This window comes from Rhinoraja longicauda, chromosome 44 (assembly GCF_053455715.1).
Source record: "Rhinoraja longicauda isolate Sanriku21f chromosome 44, sRhiLon1.1, whole genome shotgun sequence".
NCBI classification, from domain to species: Eukaryota; Metazoa; Chordata; class Chondrichthyes; order Rajiformes; family Arhynchobatidae; genus Rhinoraja; species Rhinoraja longicauda.
In genome coordinates this window covers 3,726,403-3,747,982 of record NC_135996.1, presented here as the reverse complement: position 1 = coordinate 3,747,982, position 21,580 = coordinate 3,726,403, and the positions used below count along the sequence as shown (strand labels likewise).

Below are 21,580 nucleotides of genomic sequence, written 5' to 3'. Positions count from 1 at the left end.
CTGTAAGGAGTTTGTACGTTCTCCCCGTGACCTGCGTGGGTTTTCTCCGAGATCTTCGGTTTCCTCCCACACTCCAAAGACGTACAGGTTTGTAGGTTAATTGATTGGGTAAATGTAAAAATTGTCCCTAGTGTGTGTAGGATAGTGTTAGTGTGCGGGGATCACTGGGTGGTGCGGACTTGGTGGGCCGAAAAGGCCTGTTTCCGCGCTGTATCTGAAATATGAAATAAATAAAATATGAAATATGATTGTACCAGCATCTGCAGTTCTTTTCTTATATATGCCAGAGTCGTAGCAGGTCGTCGAAAAACCGTCGACTGGGCCCCCCCCCCCCCATGACAATGTCTACGACAAGCTACAACAACTCACGCCAAGCTAAGGCAAGCTACCGGCGACCCAGTCGTCTCGACTTAGGACGTCCTCCTACGACCAAACAGGCGCCAACTGAGGTCAACCTACGTCCACCCGCGACAAGCTACGACAAGTGAAGAAAGCCAATGGCATGTTGGCCTTCATAACAAGAGGAGTTGAGTATAAGAGCAAAGAGGTCCTTCTGCAGTTGTACAGGGCCCTAGTGAGACCGCACCTGGAGTACTGTGTGCAGTTTTGGTCTCCAAATTTGAGGAAGGATATTCTTGGTATTGAGGGCGTGCAGCGTAGGTTCACCAGGTTAATTCCCGGAATGGCGGGACTGTCATATGAGAAAACATTTCTTCACACAGAGAGTGGTGAGTCTGTGGAATTCTCTGCCACAGAAGGTAGTTGAGGCCAGTTCATTGGCTATATTTAAGAGGGAGTTAGATGTGGCCATTGTGGCTAAAGGGATCAGAGGGTATGGAGAGAAGGCAGGTACAGGTTACTGAGCTGGATGATCAGCCATGATCATATTGAATGGCGGTGCAGGCTCGAAGGGCCGAATGGCCTACTCCTGCACCTATTTTCTATGTTGAAAGACTGGAGCGACTAGGCTTGTATACACTGGAATTTAGAAGGATGAGCGGGGATCTTATCGAAACGTATAAGATTATTAAGGGGTTGGACACTTTAGAGGCAGGAAACATGTTCCCAATGTTGGGGGAGTCCAGAACCAGGGGCCACAGTTGAAGAATAAGGGGTAGGCCATTTCGAACAGAGATGAGGAAAAACTTTTTCAGTCAGAGAGTTGTGAATCTGTGGAATTCTCTGCCTCAGAAGGCAGTGGAGGCCAATTCTCTGAATACATTCAAGAGAGAGCTAGATAGAGCTCTTAAGGATAGCGGAGTCAGGGGGTATGGGGAGAAAGCGGGAACGGGGTACTGATTGAGAATGATCAGCCATGATCACATTGAGTGGCGGTGCTGGCTCGAAGGGCCGAATGGCCTCCTCCTGCACCTATTGTCTATAATTCACGTCATTTTGGCCTCCGCTTTTGATGCCAGTACCTGTCGCCGGCTGACGTGGGTAGTCGCCAATGGAATTCACCGAAGTCAGCACTGGCAACAGCCCACGCCACCTTCTGAGCGTTTGGCGGCACTGGGCCTGTACTCGCTAGCGTTTAGAAGAATGAGGGGGGACCTCGTTGAAACGTACAGAACAGTGAGCGGCCTGGATAGAGTGGATGTGGAGAGGATGTTTCCACTAGTGGGAGAGTCTGGGACCAGAGGGCACAGCCTCAGAATTAAAGGACGCTCTTTTAGAACGGAGGTGAGGAGGAACATCTTTAGTCAGAGGGTGGTGAATCTGTGGGATTCTTTGCCTGTCGAGGCCAAGTAATTTGTACCTGTCCACGTCTCCAGAGATGTTGCCTGACCCGCTGAGTTACTCCAGCACTTTGTACCTGTCCACGTTCTCCAGAGATGCTGCCCGACCCGCTGAGTTACTCCAGCACTTTGTACCTGTCCACGTTCTCCACGGAGATGCTGCCGGGCCCGCTGAGTTACTCCAGCACTTTGTACCTGTCCACGTTCTCCAGAGATGCTGCCCGACCCGCTGAGTTACTCCAGCACTTTGTACCTGTCCACGTTCTCCACAGAGATGCTGCCCGACCCGCTGAGTTACTCCAGCACTTTGTACCTGTCCACGTTCTCCACAGAGATGCTGCCCGACCCGCTGAGTTACTCCAGCACTTTGTACCTGTCCACGTTCTCCACAGAGATGCTGCCCGACCCGCTGAGTTTCTCCAGCACTTTGTACCTGTCCACGTTCTCCAGAGATGCTGCCCGACCCGCTGAGTTACTCCAGCACTTTGCACCTGTCCACGTTCTCCACAGAGATGCTGCCCGACCCGCTGAGTTACTCCAGCACTTTGTACCTGTCCACGTTCTCCACAGAGATGCTGCCCGACCCGCTGAGTTTCTCCAGCCTTGTGTGTCTGTCTTTCGGTGTAAACCAGCATCTGCAGTTCCTTTCTACACGGACACTTAATCTCTTGCCTTTAATTGGTGTCGGTGACTCAATTTGTCATGATGAGTCATCGACCATTACAAGCACTAAATTATGCATTACTCGGGCACCAGGAAGTGCGAGCAGCAAAAAAAGGATTTTCACTTTGCTGGGTATGTAGCAGGAGTCTTTTCCTAAAATGGTGGTCACTGTTTTAGGTGTGGGAGTGTACATTGTGTGTTGTTCGGACGAGGGGGGGTGGGGGGGAGAGAGAAAGGAGGGAGTAGCAAATAGAAAGCCTCTCCTTTAAGAATAAGGCGTAGGCCATTTAGGACTGAGATGAGAAAAAATGTCTTCACCCAGTGAGATTTCACCGGGTGCTCCGGTTTCCGCTCACACTCTAACGACGTGCGGCTTTGCAGTTTAATTGGCTTCGGTAAAGATTGTTAATTATCCCCCCAGTCTGTGTCGGATAATGCTACCAGACGGGGTGATCGCTGGTCGGCGCGGACTCGGTGGGCCGAAGGGCCTGTTTCCGCGCTGTATCTCTAAACCAAGCTAGTGTAGTTCTACGCCCGCACCTCCAGACTCAGGAACAGCTTCATCCCCAGGGCCATAGCTGCTATGAACCGGTCCTACTGAGCCGGATGGTCACATCGCACAGTGAACCGGCACAGATCTACTTGCACTTTATTCTGTTTTAAAACTGTTACAATTTGTTTCATTGGGTTGTTTAAATTAATACTGACTAGCTAATTAAATTATTGCATCGTATGGGAGGCGCATTCCCAATCTCGTTGTACCCCTGTACAATGACAATAAAGATATATTGCATTGTATTGTATAGAACGGGCGATCGCTGGTCGGTGGGGAAGGGATTGTGTTTCCGCGCTGTATCTCTAAACCAAACTATCGTGTGAACGGGCGATCGCTGGTCGGTGAGCCAAAGGGCCTGTTTCTGCGCTGTATCTCTAAACTAAACTCTAAACTAAGTCTGAAGAAGGGCCTCGATCCGAAACGTCAGCCATTCCTTCTCTCCCGAGATGCTGCCTGACCTGCTGAGTTACTCCAGCATTTTGTGATGAAGGGATTAAAAGTACCATTAGCAAATTTGCAGATGATGCTAAGCTGGGGGGTAGTGTGAATTGTGAGGAAGATGCAATAAGGCTGCAGGGTGACTTGGACAGGTTGTGTGAGTGGGCGGATATATGGCAGATGCAGTTTAATGTAGATAAGTGTGAGGTTATTCACTTTGGAAGTAAGAATAGAAAGGCAGATTATTATCTGAATGGTGTCAAGTTAGGAAGAGGGGATGTTCAACGAGATCTGGGTGTCCTAGTGCATCAGTCACTGAAAGGAAGCATGCAGGTACAGCAGGCAGTGAAGAAAGCCAATGGAATGTTGGCCTTCATAACAAGAGGAGTTGAGTATAGGAGCAAAGAGGTCCTTCTACAGTTGTACCGGGCCCTAGTGAGACCGCACCTGGAGTACTGTGTGCAGTTTTGGTCTCCAAATTTGAGGAAGGATATTCTTGCTATTGAGGGCGTGCAGCGTAGGTTCACTAGGTTAATTCCCGGAATGGCGGGACTGTCGTATGTTGAAAGGCTGGAGCAATTAGGCTTGTATCCACTGGAATATAGAAGGATGAGGGGGGATCTTATTGAAACATATAAGATAATTAGGGGATTGGACACATTAGAGGCAGGAAACATGTTCCCAATGTTGGGGGAGTCCAGAACAAGGGGCCACAGTTTAAGAATAAGGGGTAAGCCATTTAGAACGGAGAGGAGGAAGAACTTTTTCAGTCAGAGAGTGGTGAAGGTGTGGAATTCTCTGCCTCAGAAGGCAGTGGAGGCCAGTTCGTTGGATGCTTTCAAGAGAGAGCTGGATAGAGCTCTTAAGGATAGCGGAGTGAGGGGGTATGGGGAAAAGGCAGGAACGGGGTACTGATTGAGAGTGATCAGCCATGATCGCATTGAATGGCGGTGCTGGCTCGAAGGGCTGAATGGCCTCCTCCTGCACCTATTGTCTATTGTCTATAAATACCTTCGATTTGTACCAGCATTTGCAGTTATCTTCTTATAAATCTAAACTAAACTCAGCGGGTCAGGCAGCATCTCTGGAGAAAAGGAGTCGGTTGGGTCACACACAGTTTGAGAAAAAGGGGTCGGCCATTTAAAACTGAGGTGAGAAAAATCTTTTCCACCCAGAGAGTTGTGAATGTGTGGTATTCTCTGCCACAGAGGGCAGTGGAGGCCGATTCACTGGATGGGTTTAAGAGAGAGTTAGATAGAGCTCTAGGGGCCAGTGGAATCAAGGGATATGGGGAGAAGGCAGGCACGGGTTACTGATTGTGGACGATAAGCCGTGATCACAATGGATGGCGGTGCGTACAGGCTCGAAGGGCCCGAATGGCCTCCCCCTGCACCGATTCTCTATGTTTTTATATTTCTATGCGGGAGGTGGCGAAGGGAGAGGGCTGTTCTTGTCAGTAGGGCTTCTCTCTCCTCTGCTGCCAGTGACAGACGTTGGAGAGCTGTGAAAAGCCGACCTTCAGCTTCCGAGTCTCGGGAACCTTGCCCTTGGGCTTCGCCACCCAGAGAACTCTGGGCGGGGCGGCGTGGAGGGAACGTGGCTCTGTGTCTGATCTCTGTGTCAGGAGCGTGTGATGGGATGGTGTGGAGGGAGCCTCGCTCCGTACCTGACCCCCAGCAGTGCGCTTTGATTTATTCACAAAATGCTGGAGTAACTCAGCAGGTCAGGCAGCATCTCGGGAGAGAAGGAATGGGCGACGTTTCGGGTCGAGACCCTTCTTCAGACTGATGTCAGGGGGGGCGGGACAAAGGAAGGATATAGGTGGATACAGGAAGATAGGGGGAGATCTGGGAAGGGAGGAGGGGAAGAGAGGGACAGAGGAACTATCTAAAGTTGGAGAAGTCGATGTTCATACCACCGGGCTGCAAACTGCCCAGGCGAAATATGAGGTGCTGTTCCTCCAATTTGCGGTGGGCCTCACTATGGCACTGGAGGAGGCCCATGACAGAAAGGTCAGACTGGGAGTGGGAGGGAGAGTTGAAGTGCTCAGCCACCGGGAGACCAGTTTGGTCAATGCGGACCGAGCGCAGGTGTTGAGCGAAGCGATCGCCGAGCCTGCGCTTGGTCTCACCGATGTAAATAAGTTGACATCTGGAGCAGCGGATGCAATAGATGAGGTTGGAGGAGGTGCAGGTGAACCTCTGTCTCACCTGGAAAGACTGTTTGGGTCCTTGGATGGAGTTGAGGGGGGAGGTAAAGGGACAGGTGTTGCATCTCGTGCGGTTGCAGGGGAAAGTGCCCGGGGATGGGGTGGTTTGGGTGGGAAGGGACGAGTGGTCGCGACAGGACGGCGTAGCCACAACTCCACTCTAGCGCTTGAACTTGATATTGCAAAGAGGAGTGTGCTCGCCATCTGCACCAGAGAGTCCACGATGGAACGGTGCGGAGGGAGTGTCACTCCCTTTGACCCGGGCGTGTGCCATCTCAGTGTCAGTGTGTGTGTGTGTGTGTGTGTTTGACTGCCTCATTAGATGGCACTGCGAACTTTACTGTGTGTGAAAGAGTAGAACTTTACTGGGCGGGCGTGTGTGTGTCTGACCCTGGAAGTGTGTGTGGCAAGACAGTGTCTCGCTCCCTCTCGCTCCCCCTCTCTCCCCCCCTCTCTCCCCCCTCCCTCTCCCCCTCCCTCTTTCGCTCTTTCCCTCTCCCTCCCTCTTTCTCTCTCTCTCCCTCTCTCTCTTCCTCTTTCCCTCCCTTCCTCCCCCCCCCTCACTCTCTCCCTCCCTCCCTCTGTCCGCCTGCCTCCCTCTGTCCGCCTACCTCTCTCTTTCCGCCTGTCTGACCCTGGGAGTATCTGTGAGGCGGGACGGTGTGGAGGGAGCTTCACTGTGTGTGTGTGTGACGGTGCAGAGGGAGCTTCACTGTGTGTGTGTGTGGGACGGTGCTGAGGGAGCCTCACTGTGTGTGTGTGGGACGGTGCTGAGGGAACCTCACTGTGTGTGTGAGTGTGGGACGGTGCTGAGGGAGCTTCACTGTGTGTGTGTGGGACGGTGCTGAGGGAGCCTCACTGTGTGTGTGGGACGGTGCTGAGGGAGCCTCACTGTGTGTGTGGGACGGTGCGGAGGGAGCTTCACTGTGTGTGTGTGTGTGTGTGGGATGGTGCTGAGGGAGCTTCACTGTGTGTGTGTGTGTGTGTGTGTGTGTGTGTGTGTGTGTGTGTGGGACGGTGCGGAGGGAGCCTCACTGTGTGTGTGTGTGTGATGGTGCTGAGGGAGCCTCACTGTGTGTGTGTGTGTGGGACGGTGCTGAGGAAGCTTCACTGTGTGTGTGGGACGGTGCGGAGGGAGCTTCACTGTGTGTGTGTGTGTGTGTGGGACGGTGCGGAGGGAGCTTTACTGTGTGTGTGTGTGTGTGTGGGATGGTGCTGAGGGAGCTTCACTGTGTGTGTGTGTGTGTGTGTGTGTGTGTGTGTGTGTGTGTGTGTGTGACGGTGCGGAGGGAGCTTCACTGTGTGTGTGTGTGTGTGTGTGTGGTGGTGCTGAGGGAGCCTCACTGTGTGTGTGTGTGTGGGATGGTGCTGAGGGAGCTTCACTGTGTGTGTGTGTGGGACGGTGCGGAGGGAGCTTCACTGTGTGTGTGGGACGGTGCTGAGGGAGCCTCACTGTGTGTGTGTGTGTGTGTGGTGGTGCTGAGGGAGCCTCACTGTGTGTGTGTGTGTGGGATGGTGCGGAGGGAGCTTCACTGTGTGTGTGTGTGTGGGACGGTGCGGAGGGAGCTTCACTGTGTGTGTGGGACGGTGCTGAGGGAGCCTCACTGTGTGTGGGACGGTGCGGAGGGAGCTTCACTGTGTGTGTGTGTGTGCGTGTATGATGGTGCTGAGGGAGCCTCACTGTGTGTGGGACGGTGCTGAGGGAGCTTCTGTGTGTGTGTGTGTGTGTGTGTGTGTGACGGTGCGGAGGGAGCTTCACTGTGTGTGTGTGTGACGGTGCGGAGGGAGCTTCACTGTGTGTGTGTGTGACGGTGCGGAGGGTGCTTCACTGTGTGTGTGTGTGTGGGACGGTGCTGAGAGTGCTTCACTGTGTGTGTGTGACTGTGCTGAGGGAGCTTCACTGTGTGTGTGTGTGTGTGTCGGTGCGGAGGGAGCTTCACTGTGTGTGTGAGTGTGTGACGGTGCTGAGGGAGCCTCACTCTGTGTGTGTGTGTGTGTGACCATGCTGAGGGAGCTTCACTGTGTGTGTGTGTGTGTGTGACGGTGCGGAGAGAGCTTCACTGTGTGTGTGTTGTGTGTGTGTGTCTGACCCTTGGAGTAACTGTGTGAGGCGGGACCGTGTGGAGGGGGCTTCAATGGTGAGAGGGATCTCTACCACTTGTTTCTGTGCTGACTGCGATCTCTTTCATTTCAGGGCATGGCGAAGAATGGAAATGAAGCGGAAATTGATGAGGGACTGTACTCGAGACAACTGTAAGTGTTCAATGGTTCTTTTATTGTCACGTGTACCAAATGTACAAAAACCACCCCACATTATTTGCATCTCAATCAGTGTGATCGTTGCCATACCTAATGGCGATCCTCGATTAAGGTGGTGTCACGGTAGAGTTGCTGCCTCACAGCGCAAGGGAGCCGTGTCCATAGAGTGATAGAGTGATACAGTGTGGAAACAGGCACTTCGGCCCGATTTGCCCACACCGGCCAACATGCCCCATCTACACTAGTCCCACCTGCCCACACCGACCAACATGCCCCATCTACACTAGTCCCACCTGCCCACACCGACCAACATGCCCCATCTACACTAGTCCCACCTGCCCACACCGACCAACATGCCCCATCTACACTAGTCCCACCTGCCCACACCGACCAACATGCCCCATCTACACTAGTCCCACCTGCCCACACCGGCCAACATGCCCCATCTACACTAGTCCCACCTGCCCACACCGACCAACATGCCCCATCTACACTAGTCCCACCTGCCCACACCGACCAACATGCCCCATCTACACTAGTCCCACCTGCCCACACCAACCAACATGCCCCATCTACACTAGTCCCACCTGCCCACACCGGCCAACATGCCCCATCTACACTAGTCCCACCTGCCCACACCGACCAACATGCCCCATCTACACTAGTCCCACCTGCCCACACCGGCCAACATGCCCCATCTACACTAGTCCCACCTGCCCACACCGGCCAACATGCCCCATCTACACTAGTCCCACCTTTGCCCACACCGGCCAACATGCCCCATCTACACTAGTCCCACCTGCCCACACCGGCCAACATGCCCCATCTACACTAGTCCCACCTGCCCACACCGGCCAACATGCCCCATCTACACTAGTCCCACCTTTGCCCACACCGGCCAACATGCCCCATCTACACTAGTCCCACCTGCCCACACCGGCCAACATGCCCCATCTACACTAGTCCCACCTGCCCACACCGGCCAACATGCCCCATCTACACTAGTCCCACCTGCCCACAACGGCTAACGAACCCCATCTACACTAGTCCCACCAGCCCACACCGACCAACAAGCCCCAACTACACTAGTTCCACCTGCCCACACCGGCCAACATGCCCCATCTACACTAGTCCCACCTTTGCCCACACCGACCAACATGCCCCATCTACACAAGTCCCACCTTTGCCCACACCGGCCAACATGCCCCATCTACAGTAGTCCCACCTTTGCCCACACCGACCAACATGCCCCATCTACACTAGTCCCACCTTTGCCCACACCGGCCAAAATGCCCCATCTACACTAGTCCCACGTGCCCACACCGGCCAACATGCCCCATCTACACTAGTCCCACCTGCCCGCGTTTGGCCCATATCCCTCCAAACCCGTCCTATCCATGTACCTGTCCAACTGTTTCTTAAACGTTGGGATAGTCCCAGCCTCAACTACCTCCTCCGGCAGCTTGTTCCATACACCCACCACCCTCTGTGTGGAAAAGTTACCCCTCGGATTCCTATGACATCTTTTCCTCTTGACTTTGAAAGTATGTCCTCTGGTCCTCGATTCCCCTACTCTAGGGAAAAGACTCTGTGCATCTTCCCGATCTAATCCTCTCATGAATTTGTAATGTCGGGGGCGATCCCGACCACGGCGCAGGTTCTCCCCGTGACCTGCGTGGGTTTTCTCCGAGATCTTCGGTTTCCTCCCACACTCCAAAGACGTGCGGGTTTATTGGCTTAGTATGAATGTAAATTGTCCCCTGGTGTGTGTAGGGTAGTGTTAATGTGCGGGGATCGCTGGTCATTGCGGACTCAATAGACAATAGGTGCAGGAGGAGGCTATTCGGCCCTTCGAGCCTGTACGCACCGCCATTCAATGTGATCACGGCTGATCATTCTCAATCAGTACCCCGTTCCTGCCTTCTCCCCATACCCCCTGACTCCGCTATCCTTAAGAGCTCTATCTAGCTCTCTCTTGAATGCATTCAGAGAATTGGCCTCCACTGCCTTCTGAGGCAGAGAATTCCACAGATTCACAACTCTCTGACTGAAAAAGTTTTTCCTCATCTCAGTTCTAAATGGCCGACCCCTTATTCTTAAACTGTGGCCCCTGGTTCTGGACTCCCCCAACATTGGGAACATGCTTCCTGCCTCTAACGTGTTCAACCCCTTAATAATCTTATACGTTTCGATAAGATCTCCTCTCATCCTTCTAAATTCCAGTGTATGCAAGCCCAGTCGCTCCAGTCTTTCAACATATGACAGTCCCGCCATTCCGAGAATTAACCTAGTAAACCTACGCTGCACGCCCTCAATAACAAGAATATCCTTCCTCAAATTTGGAAACCAAAACTGCACACAGTACTCCAGGTGCGGTCTCACTAGGGCCCTGTACAACTGCAGAAGGACCTCCTGTAATCAACTCCTCTTGTTATGAAGGCCAACATGCCATTGTCTTTCTTCACTGCCTGCTGTACCTGCGTGCTTCCTTTCAGTGACTGATGCACTAGGACACTCAGATCTCGTTGTAAGTCCCCTGTTCCTAACTTGACTCTAAATTCCAGTCGACCCTGTCTCTCTGTTGCCCGTCTCCCAATACGGTCCACGACTAACCAAACTCCATCCACAGATACGTCCTGGGTCATGAGGCGATGAAGCGCATGCAGGATGCCAACATCCTCATCTCGGGCATGCGGGGACTGGGGCTGGAGATCGCCAAGAACGTCATCCTCGGAGGGGTGAAGACGGTCACCATCCACGACCAGCGAGTGGCGCAATGGGTCGACCTGTCCTCCCAGGTAGGTCCTGCCACAGGTGACGGGGGCAAGATCACGCAAGGCCTACCTGTGTGTCGCCTCTTTCAGGGGGCCGTGGATTCTGCCCCAAGATCTCTCTCAACGTCAATGCCGTCAAGGGTCTTGCCATTCATTACCTGTGTCGGACGCAGGGTTGCCAACTTTCTCACTCCCAAATAAGGGACACCCACGTGACAAACTACCCAAGCGAAATACGGGGTGCTGTTCCGCCAATTTGCGCTGGGCCTCACCTTTCCAGGTGAGGCAGAGGTTCACCTGCACCTCCTCCAACCTCATCTATTGTATCCACTGTTCCAGACGTCAACTTCTCTACATCGTTTCGCTGAACACCTTCGCTCAGTCCGCCCGAACCAACCTGATCTCCCGGTGGCTCAGCACTCCAACTCCCCCCTCCCACTCCCAATCTGATCTTTCTGTCCTGGGCCTCCTCCATTGTCAGAGTGAGGCCCAGCGCAAATTGGAGGAACAGCACCTCATATTTCGCTTGTGTAGTTTGTCACGTGGGTATCCCCGCACACGAACACTATCCTACTCACGAGGAAACTCGCCCTGATCTCACTTGTGCATCTTCTGAAACCGTCCCCCGTTCCCTCTTGTGCATCTCTTGAGAAGGTCCCCCTCTTCTCTCTCGCGTCTCATGAAACGGTCTCACAAAGGGCTGTGGAGGCCAAGTCATTGGGTATTTTTAAGGCGGAGATACGCCCTCCAAATGTCCCCCTGACGTTGGACATCAACTGGGCAGTTTACACTCCAGCGGTATGAACATTGACCTCTCTAACTTCATTTAGTCCCTGCTTTCTCTCTCCCTACCCTCCCCATTCCCAGTTCTCCCACTGTCTTCCTGTTTCCAACTACATCCTTTCTTTGTCCCGACTCCTCCCCTGACATCAGTCTGAAGAAGGGCCTCGACCCGAAACGTCGCCCATTTCTTCTCTCCTGAGATGCTGCCTGACCCGCTGAGTTACTCCAGCACTTTGTACCTGTCCACGTTCTCCTTAGAGATGCTGCCCGACCCGCTGAGTAATTCCAGCACTTTGTACCTGTCCACGTTCTCCACAGAGATGCTACCTGACCCGCTGAGTTACTCCAGCACTTTGTACCTGTCCACGTTCTCCTGAGATGCTGCCTGACCCGCTGAGTTACTCCAGCATTTTGGGAGATCAAGTAGGTTTAGACGGACTGAGCGGAGGTGTTGAGCGAAACGATCGCCGAGCCTGCGCTTGGTACATGTCTAAACTTGGAACATATCCCTCCAAACCCGTCCCGCTGAGAAGGATGTGGCAATAGACAAACAATAGACAATAGGTGCAGGAGGAGGCCATTCGGCCCTTCGAGCCAGCACCGCCATTCAATGTGATCATGGCTGATCATTCTCAATCAGTACCCCGTTCCTGCCCTCTCCCCATACCCCCTGACTCCGCTGTCCTTCAGAGCTCTATCTAGCACTCTCTTGAATGCATTCAGATAATTGCATTCTCTAACTTGACCTCTCTAACTTCAGATAGTCCCTGCTTTCTCTCTCCCTACCCTCCCCTTCCCAGTTCTCGCACTGTCTTCCTGTCTCCAACTACATCATTTCTTTGTCCCGACCCCTCCCCTGACATCGGTCTGAAGAAGATAACGTCTTAAACGTCACCCATTCCTTCTCTCCTGAGATGCTGCCTGACCCGCTGAGTTACTCCAGCACTTTTTTACCTGTCCACGTTCTCCACAGAGATGCTGCCTGACCCGCTGAGTTACTCCAGCACTTCGTACCTGTCCACGCTCTCCTGAGATGCTGCCCGACCCGCTGAGTTACTCCAGCACTTTGTACTTGTCCACGTTATCCACAGAGATGCTGCCTGACCCGCTGAGTTACTCCAGCATTTTGTACCTGTCCACGTTATCCACAGAGATGCTGCCTGACCCGCTGAGTTATTCCAGCATTTTGGGAGATCAAGTAGGTTAAGACGGACTGAGCGGAGGTGTTGAGCGAAACGATCGCCGAGCCTGCGCTTGGTACATGTCTGAACTTGGAACGTATCCCTCCAAACCCGTCCCGCCGAGAAGGATGTGGCACGGTCGTCTAGTTGGTCTTTGGCCTCTCAGCTCATCGCCGCCTGTCTCTCTTTCTCCCTCTCCCTCCCCCTCCCTCGCTCCCAGTTCTACCTGCGCGAAGCTGACCTCTTCAAGAACAGGGCGGATGTTTCGCAGCCCAGACTGGCCGAGCTGAACACCTACGTGCCCGTCACAGCCTACACCGGCGACCTGACAGAGGACTACCTGCAGCAGTTCCAGGTAAACGCCGGGGTGGAGGCGACTATCGTGTGTGTGTGTGTGTGTGTGTGTGTGTGAGACGGGACGGTGCGGAGGGAGCTTCACTGTGTGTGTGTGTGTGTGATGGGATGGTGCGGAGGGAGCTTCACTGTGTAAGAGATGGGACAGTGTGGAGGGAGCGTGTGTCTGTGACTGTCTGTGTGTGTGGCTGTCTGTGTGTTGCTGTCTGTGTGTGGCTGTCTGCGAGTGTGTGGCTGTGTGTGTGTCTGCGCGCGTGTCTGTGTGACTGTGTGTGTGTCTGCGCGCGTGTCTGTCTGTGTGTGTGGCTGTGTGTGTGTCTGTCTGTGTGTGACTGTCTGTGACTGTGTCTGTCTGTGTGTGGCTGGCTGTATGTGTGCGCGCGTGTCTGTCTCTGTGTGTGCTGGCTGTGTGTGTCTGCGCGCGTGTCTGTCTGTCTGTGTGTGTGACTGTGTGTGTGTGACTGTCTGTGTGTGTGGCTGTCTGTGTGTGTGTATGTGTGTGTATGTCTGCGTATGTGTGTGTCTGTATGTCTGCGTGTGTGTGGCTGTCTGTGTGTGTGTGTCTCTGTGTGGCTGGCTGTGTGTCTGCGCGCGTGTCTGTCTGTGTGTGTCTGTCTGTGTGTGTCTGTGTGTCTGTCTGTGTGCGCGCGTGTCTGTCTGTGTGTGGCTGTCTGTGTGTGTCTGTGTGTGTGTCTGCGCGCGTGTCTGTCTGTATGTGTCTGTGTGTCTATGTCTCTGTGTATGTGTGTCTGTCTGTCTCTGCGTACGTGTCTGCGGGTCTGTGTGTGAATGAGAGACGGGATGAACTCCCAAAACCCATAGATGCCAGACGGCCGAGACTCAATTAAAGAGTGGTTGAAACGCTCGAGAGGCCAGTCGGCATCTGTGGGGAGAGGAGGGGTTTCTGATGCTTCACCTTCTCTCGTCCTCTCCTCCCCTCCCCTCTCCTCTCCTCCCCCTCTCCTCTCCTCCCCTCTCCACCCCTCCCCTCTCCTCTCCTATCCCCTCCTCCCCTCTCCTCTCTCCTCTCCTCTCCTCCCTCTCCTCTCCTCTCCTCCCTCTCCTCTCCTCTCCTCTCCTCCCCTCTCCTCTCCTCTCCTCTCCTCTCCTCTCCTCCCCTCTCCTCCCCTCCCCTCTCTTCCTCCCCTCCCCTCCTCTCCTCTCCTCCTCTCCTCCCCTCCCCTCTCCTCCCCTCTCCTCTCCTCCCCTCCCCTCCCCTCTCCTCTCCTCCCCTCCCCTCCGCTCCCCATGAAGGTGGTGGTGCTGACGGACTCCACATTGGAAGAGCAGGTTCGCGTCGGGGAGTTTTGCCACTGCAAAGGGATCAAGTTCATCGTGGCGGACACCAAGGGGCTGTGCGGGTGAGTGCACGACCGACCGGGGTCCCACCCTTCCCCTGCACATGTGATAGGAGCAGAATCAGACCATTCGGCCCATCGAGTCCACTCCGCCATTCAATCATGGCTGATCTATCTCTCCCTCCTGACTTCTACAATACAATACATAGAAACATAGAAAATGGGTGCAGGAGTAGGCCATTCGGCCTTCGAGCCTGTACGCACCGCCATTCAATATGATCATGGCTGATCATCCAACTCAGTATCCTGTACCTGCCTTATAGACAATAGGTGCAGGAGGAGGCCATTCGGCCCTTCGAGCCTGTACACACCGCCATTCAATATGATCATGGCTGATCATCCAACTCAGTATCCTGTACCTGCCTTATAGAAAATAGGTGCAGGAGGAGGCCATTCGGCCCTTCCAGCCAGCACCGCCATTCAATGTGATCATGGATGATCATTCTCAATCAGTACCCCGTTCCTGCCTTCTCCCCATACCCCCTGACTCCGCTATCCTTAAGAGCTCTATCTAGCTCTCTCTTGAATGCATTCAGAGAATTGGCCTCCACTGCCTTCTGAGGCAGAGAATTCCGCAGATTCACAACTCTGACTGAAAAGTTTTTCCTCATCTCAGTTCTAAATGGCGACCCCTTATTCTTAAACTGTGGCCCCTGGTTCTGGACTCCCCCAACATTGGGAACATGTTTCCTGCCTCTAACGTGTCCAACCCCTTAATAATCTTATGCGTTTCGATAAGATCTCCCCTCATCCTTCTAAATTCCAGTGTATACAAGCCGAGTCGCTCCAGTCTTTCAACATATGATTTCAACATTTCTCTCCATACCCCCTGATCCCTTTAGCCACAAGGGCCACATCTAACTCCCTTAAATATAGCCAATGAACTGGCCTCAACTACCTTCTGTGGCAGAGAATTCCACAGATTCACCACTCTCTGTGTGGGAAAAATAACTTTCTCATCTCGGTCCTAAAAGACTTCCCCCTTATCCTTAAACTGTGACCCCTTGTTCTGGACTTCCCCAACATCGGGAACAATCTTCCTGCATCTAGCCTGTCCAACCCCTTAAGAATTTTGTAAGTTTCTGTAAGATCCCCCCTCTAAATTCCAGCGAGTACAAGCCGAGTCTATCCAGTCTTTCTTCATATGAAAGTCCTGCCATCCCAGGAATCAATCTGGTGAACCTTCTCTGTACTCCCTCTATGGCAAAAATGTCTTTCTTCAGATTAGGAGACCAAAAATATATATACAATATATCTTTATTGTCATTGTACAGGGGTACAACGAGATTGGGAATGCGCCTCCATACGATGCAATAAATTAATTAGCGAGTCAGTATTAATTTAAACAACCAACGAAACAAATTGGGACAGTTTTAAGACACAATAAAGTGCAAGTAGATCTGTGCCGGTTCACTGTGCGATGTGACCATCCGGCTCAGCAGGACCGGTTCATAGCAGCTATGGCCCTGGGGATGAAGCTGTTCCTGAGTCTGGAGGTGCGGGCGAAGAAGGCCTTGCATCGTCTGCCCGATGGAAGGAGTTCGAACAAACTGTTGCAGGGGTGTGAGGAGTCTTTGTGGATGCTGGTGGCTTTTCTGAGGCATCGTGTGTTGTAGATGCCTCCAAGGCTGGTAGCTGTGTTCCGATGGTCTTCTGAGCTCTATGGTCTACCCGCTGAAGAGCTTTCCTCTCTGCAGGTACAGCAGGCAGTGAAGAAAGCCAATGGAATGTTGGCCTTCATAACAAGAGTTGAGTATAGGAGCAAAGAGGTCCTTCTGCAGTTGTACAGGGCCCTAGTGAGACCGCACCTGGAGTACTGTGTGCAGTTTTGGTCTCCAAATTCGAGGAAGGATATTCTTGCTTTTGAGGGCGTGCAGCGTAGGTTTACTAGGTTAATTCCCGGAATGGCGGGACTGTCATATGTTGAAAGACTGGAGCGACTAGGCTTGTATACACTGAATTTAGAAGGATGAGAGGGGATCTTATCGAAACGTATAAGATTATTAAGGGGTTGGACACGTTAGAGGCAGGAAACATGTTCCCAATGTTGGGGGAGTCCAGAACAAGGGGCCACACAGTTTAAGAATAAGGGGTCAGCCATTTAGAACGGAGATGAGGAAAAACCTTTTCAGTCAGAGAGTTGTGAATCTGTGGAATTCTCTGCCTCAGAAGGCAGTGGAGGCCAATTCTCTGAATGCATTCAAGAGAGAGCTAGATAGAGCTCTTAAGGATAGCGGAGTCAGGGGGTATGGGGAGAAGGCAGGAACGGGGTACTGATTGAGAATGATCAGCCATGATCACATTGAATGGCGGTGCGTACAGGCTCGAAGGGCCGAATGGCCTCCTCCTGCACCTATTGTCTATTGTCTGCCTCCGTGCAGCTGAGATACCACACAGTCAAGTCAAGTCTAGTTTATTTTGTCACACACATATACAAGATGTGCAGTGAAATGAAAGTGCCAACGCCTGCGGATTGTGCTAAAACTACAAAACAGAATAGAAAAAAAATGTTAACACAAAAAATAAATGAATACAGTAAATTAAATGAGTCCCTGGTGATGTGAGAGTTAACAGCCCTGATGGCCTGTGGAAGAAACTCCGTCTTATCCTCTCCGTTTTCACAGCGTGACAGCGGAGGCGTTTGCCTGACCGTAGCAGCTGGAACAGTCCCGTTGCTGGGGTGGGTAGGGGTCCCCCATAATGTTGCTGCCTCTGGATCTGCACCTCCTGATCTGCTGCAGTTGTACAGGGCCTTGGTGAGACCGCACCTGGAGTATTGTGTACAGTTTTGGTCTCCTAATCTGAGGAAATACATTCTAGCCTTAGAGGGAGTACAGAGAAGGTTCACCAGATTGATTCCTGGGATGGCAGGACTTTCATATGAAGAAAGACTGGATAGACTGGGCTTGTACTCGCTGGAATTTAGAAGACTGAGGAGGGATCTTATAGAAACTTATAAAATTCTTGAGGGGTTGGAGAGGCTAGATGCGGGAAGATTGTTCCCGATGTTGGGGAAGTCCAGAACCAGGGGTCACAGTTTAAGGATAAGGGGGGAAGTCTTTTAGGACCGAGATGAGAAAACATTTCTTCACACAGAGAGTGGTGAGTCTGTGGAATTCTCTGCCACAGAAGGTAGTTGAGGCCAGTTCATTGGCTATATTTAAGAGGGAGTTAGATGTGGCCCTTGTGGCTAAAGGGATCAGGGGGTATGGAGAGAAGGCAGGTACGGGCTACTGAGCTGGATGATCAGCCATGATCATATTGAATGGCGATGCGTACAGGCTCGAAGGGCCGAATGGCCTACTCCTGCACCTATTTTCTATGTTTCTATAGGTCCTGCAGGGGGGGCGAGTGTAGTTCCCACAGTGCGTTCAGCCGAACGCACTACTCTCCGCAGGGCCTTCCTGTCCTGGGCAGAGCTGTTCCCAAACCAGATTGTGATGTTCCCGGACAAGTTGTCTCTACAGCCCAGAGTAGAAGCACTGAAGGATCCTCAGAGAGACTCTGAATTTTCTCAGCTGTCTGAGGTGGTTAAGGCGCTGCCTTGCCTTACCCACCAGTGCGGCAATGTGTGTTGTCCATGTCAGATCCTCTGTGATGTGGACTCCCAGGTATTTAAAGCTGCTCACCCTATCCACAGTAATCCCATTTAAACTCCAGTGGCGTGTACGTACGTCCTCGGAGTTTATTGTCACGTAGTTAAGGTACTGTGAAGGTTGAGTTACTGTACAGCCGTGCACAGTGAAATGCAACGAGGGAGAGAGAGAGAGAGAGAGAGGAGGAGGAGCGGAGGAGAGGGCAGGAGAGGAGAGAGGGAGGAGAGAGAGGAGAGGGCGAGAGAGGAGGGGATGAGAGAGGAGAGGGAGAGGAGAGAGAGGAGGAGGGGTGGAGAGAGAAAAAGAGAGGGAGGAGAGGAGAGGGCAAGAGAGGAGGGGAGGAGAGAGAGGAGAGGGAGAGGAGAGAGGAGGAGGAGGGGAGGAGAGAGAAAAGGAGGGGAGGAGAGGAGAGTAGAGGGCGAGAGAGGGGATGAGAGAGGAGAGTAGAGAGAGGATAGGGAGATGAGAGAGAGAGGAGCGTAGAGGGCAAGAGAGGAGGAGAGGAGAGAGAGGAGGAGGGGGAGGAGAGAGAGAAGAGAGAGAAAAAGAGAGGGAGAGGGAGAGGGCGAGAGAGGAGAGAGAGGAGGAGGGGAGGAGAGAGAAAAAGAGAGGGAGAGGAGAGAGGGAGGAAGGAGGCGAGAGTGGAGGGGAGGAGAGGATGAGAGGAGAGAGAGGATAGGAGATGGAGAGGAGAGAGGAGGAGGGGAGGAGAGAAAAAGAGGGAGGGGAGGAGAGAGAGGAGAGTAGAGGGTGAGAGAGGAGGGTCGGAGAGAGGATAGGGAGAGGGAGGAGATAGAGGAGGGGAGGATAAAGAGAGAGAGAGGAGAGAGGGAGGGAGGAGAGAGAGGAGAAGGTGAGAGAGGAGGGGAGGAGAGAGGGGGAGGGGGAGGAGAGAGAGGAGGGGAGGAGAGGGGATGAGAGAGGAGAGTAGAGAGAGGATAGGGACGGGAGAGGTGAGAGAGGAGATAGAGAGGAGAGGGGTGGAGAGGGAGAGGGATAAATCCCATTTATCTCCAGTGGCGTGTACGTACGTCCTCGGATGTTGAGCCCTTCTAAAGTCCACAATCAGCTCCTCAGTTTTTGTGACATTCAAGGGGACACTGGTCCTCCCCCCTCACCTTGCGCTACTTACCGATGCAGTAACCCAGGTCTTCCCTCCGTTACTGCTTGGCCAACCCCTCTCCCCTTTGTTTGGGACTCTGCAGCCAGCTGTTCCTGCGACTTTGGCGAGGAGATGATCGTCTTGGACACCAATGGAGAGCAGCCTCTTAACTCCATGATCTCCATGATCACCAAGGTAAGCTCCCGTCCCCCTGCTCTATAACGTATCCCTACCCCTCTCCACCCTCCCTCCCCCTCTCCACCCTCCCTCCCCCTCTCCCCCCTCTCTCCTCCCCCCTCTCTCTCTCCCCACCAACTCTCTCTCCCCGCCATCTCTTTCTCTCTCGCCATCTCTTTCTCTCTCCCCCACCATCTCTCTCCACCTCCATCTATTTCTCTCTCCCCCCCCAACATCTCTTTCTATCCCCCACCATTCTCACACACTCTCCCACCAACACACTCTCTCCCCCTCCACACAACACACATCCACAAACTCACACACCCCAATCTCAATCCACCTCCCACAATCTCTCTCACCCCACCATCACACAACTCTCCCCCACCACACACTCACTCCTCCCCCACCACTCACACACTCCCCCCCAACACTCACTCTCTCTCACCCACCATCTCACACTCACCTCCCTCCCAACTAACACTCCCCCCCCAACAACTCTCTCTCCCCCACCATCCACACTCACCATCACTCTCTCTCACCCCATCACACACTCACCCCTCCACAACATCTCACTCCTCCCCACCATCACCCCCATCACCACCTCAACACACTCACCCTCCCACACCTCTCACACTCCCTTCCAACTCTCACACTCTCCACACTCACCACCCCCCCTCTCACACTCCCCACCAACTCACCTCACTCACTCCCCCTCCAACACTCTCACACCCACCCATCTCACTCACTCCCACCCATCACTCACACTCCCCCACCATCACTCTCTCTCTCTCCCCACCATCACACTCTCCCCCCACCATCTCTCACTTCCCCACCATCTCTCACTCCCCCCACCACTCTCTCTCTCTCCTCACCATCTCTCTCTCTCCCCCCACTCTCCCCCACCATCTCTCTCTTTCCCCCACCATCTCTCTCTCTCCCCCACCATCTCTCTCTCTCTCACCATCTCTCTCTCTCCCCCACCATCTCTCTCTCTCCCTCCCATCTCTCTCTCTCCCCCACCATCTCTCTCTCTCACCGCCATCTCTCTCTCTCCCCCACCATCTCTCTCTCTCTCTCACCATCTCTCTCTCTCCCCGCCATCTCTTTCTCTCTCTCCCCAATCTCTTTCTCTCCACGCCATCTTTCTCTCTCTTCCCACCATCTCTCTCTCCCCGCCATCTCTCTTTCTCTCCCCACCATCTTTCTCTCCCAATCTCTCTCTCTCCCCACCATCTCTTTCTCTCCCCCGCCATCTCTCTCTCTCCCCGCCATCTCTTTCTCTCTCCCCGCCATCTCTCTCTCTCCCCCACCATCTCTCTCTCTCCACCACCATCTCTCTCTCTCCCCACCATCTCTCGCTCCCCACCATCTCTCTCTCTCCACCGCCATCTCTCTCTCCCCTCTCTCTCTCCCCTCTCTCTCCCCTGCCATCTCCCTCTCTCTCCCCGCCATCACGTTCTCTCCCCCGCCATCTCGTTCTCTCTCCCACCATCTCTCTCTCTCCCCACCATCTCTCTCTCTCTCTCACCATCTCTCTCTCCCCACCATCTCTCTCCCCCACCATCTCTCTCTCTCCCACCATCTCTCTCACGCCATCTCCTCTCTCTCCTCCTCCACCGCCATCTCTCTCTCTCCCCCGCCATCTCTCTCTCTCCCCCACCATCTCTCTCTCCCCCACCATCTCTCTCTCTCTCCCATCATCTCTCTCTCTCTCCCACCATCTCTCTCTCTCCCCCACCATCTCTCTCTCCCCCCTCTCTCTCCCCTGCCATCTCCCTCTCTCCCCCGCCATCTTGTTCTCTCTCCCACCATCTCTCTCTCTCCCACCATCTCTCTCTCTCCCCCACCATCTCTCTCTCTCCCCCACCATCTCTCTCTCTCCCCCACCATCTCTCTCTCTCCCCCACCATCTCTCTCTCTCCCCCACCATCTCTCTCTCTCCCCCACCATCTCTCTCTCTCTCCCCCCTCTCCCCTGCCATCTCCCCTCTCTCTCCCCCGCCATCTTGTTCTCTCTCCCACCATCTCTCTCTCTCCCCCACCATCTCTCTCTCTCCCCCGCCATCTTGTTCTCTCTCCTATCTCTCTCTCTCCCCCACCATCTCTCTCTCTCCCCCACCATCTTCTCTCTGCTCCCCCACCATCTCTCTCTCTCCCCCACCATCTCTCTCTCTCCCCCCACTCATTCTCTCTCTGTCCCCCACCATCTCTCTCTCTCCCCCACATCTCTCTCTCTCCCCTCTCTCCCCCCCTCTCTCTCCCCCTGCCATCTCCCTCTCTCTCCCCTGCCATCTTGTTCTCCTCTCCCCACCATCTCTCTCTCTCCCCCGCCATCTTGTTCTCTCTCCACCATCTCTCTCTCTCCCCCACCATCTCTCTCTCTCCCCCCACC

General features: G+C 53.6%; 1 protein-coding gene across 1 annotated transcript; it reads left to right on the top strand.

Moving 5' to 3' along the window:
- Positions 1 to 2,444: 2,444 nt before the first annotated feature.
- LOC144612333 (ubiquitin-like modifier-activating enzyme 1) lies at positions 2,445 to 14,321 on the top strand. Its single transcript, XM_078431908.1, has 5 exons — positions 2,445 to 2,534; positions 7,800 to 7,858; positions 10,494 to 10,662; positions 12,823 to 12,957; positions 14,211 to 14,321. The coding sequence occupies exons 1-5, from the start codon at positions 2,445 to 2,447 to the stop codon at positions 14,319 to 14,321; spliced, it is 564 nt and encodes a 187-aa protein (XP_078288034.1).
- The last annotated feature ends 7,259 nt before the right edge of the window (positions 14,322 to 21,580 follow it).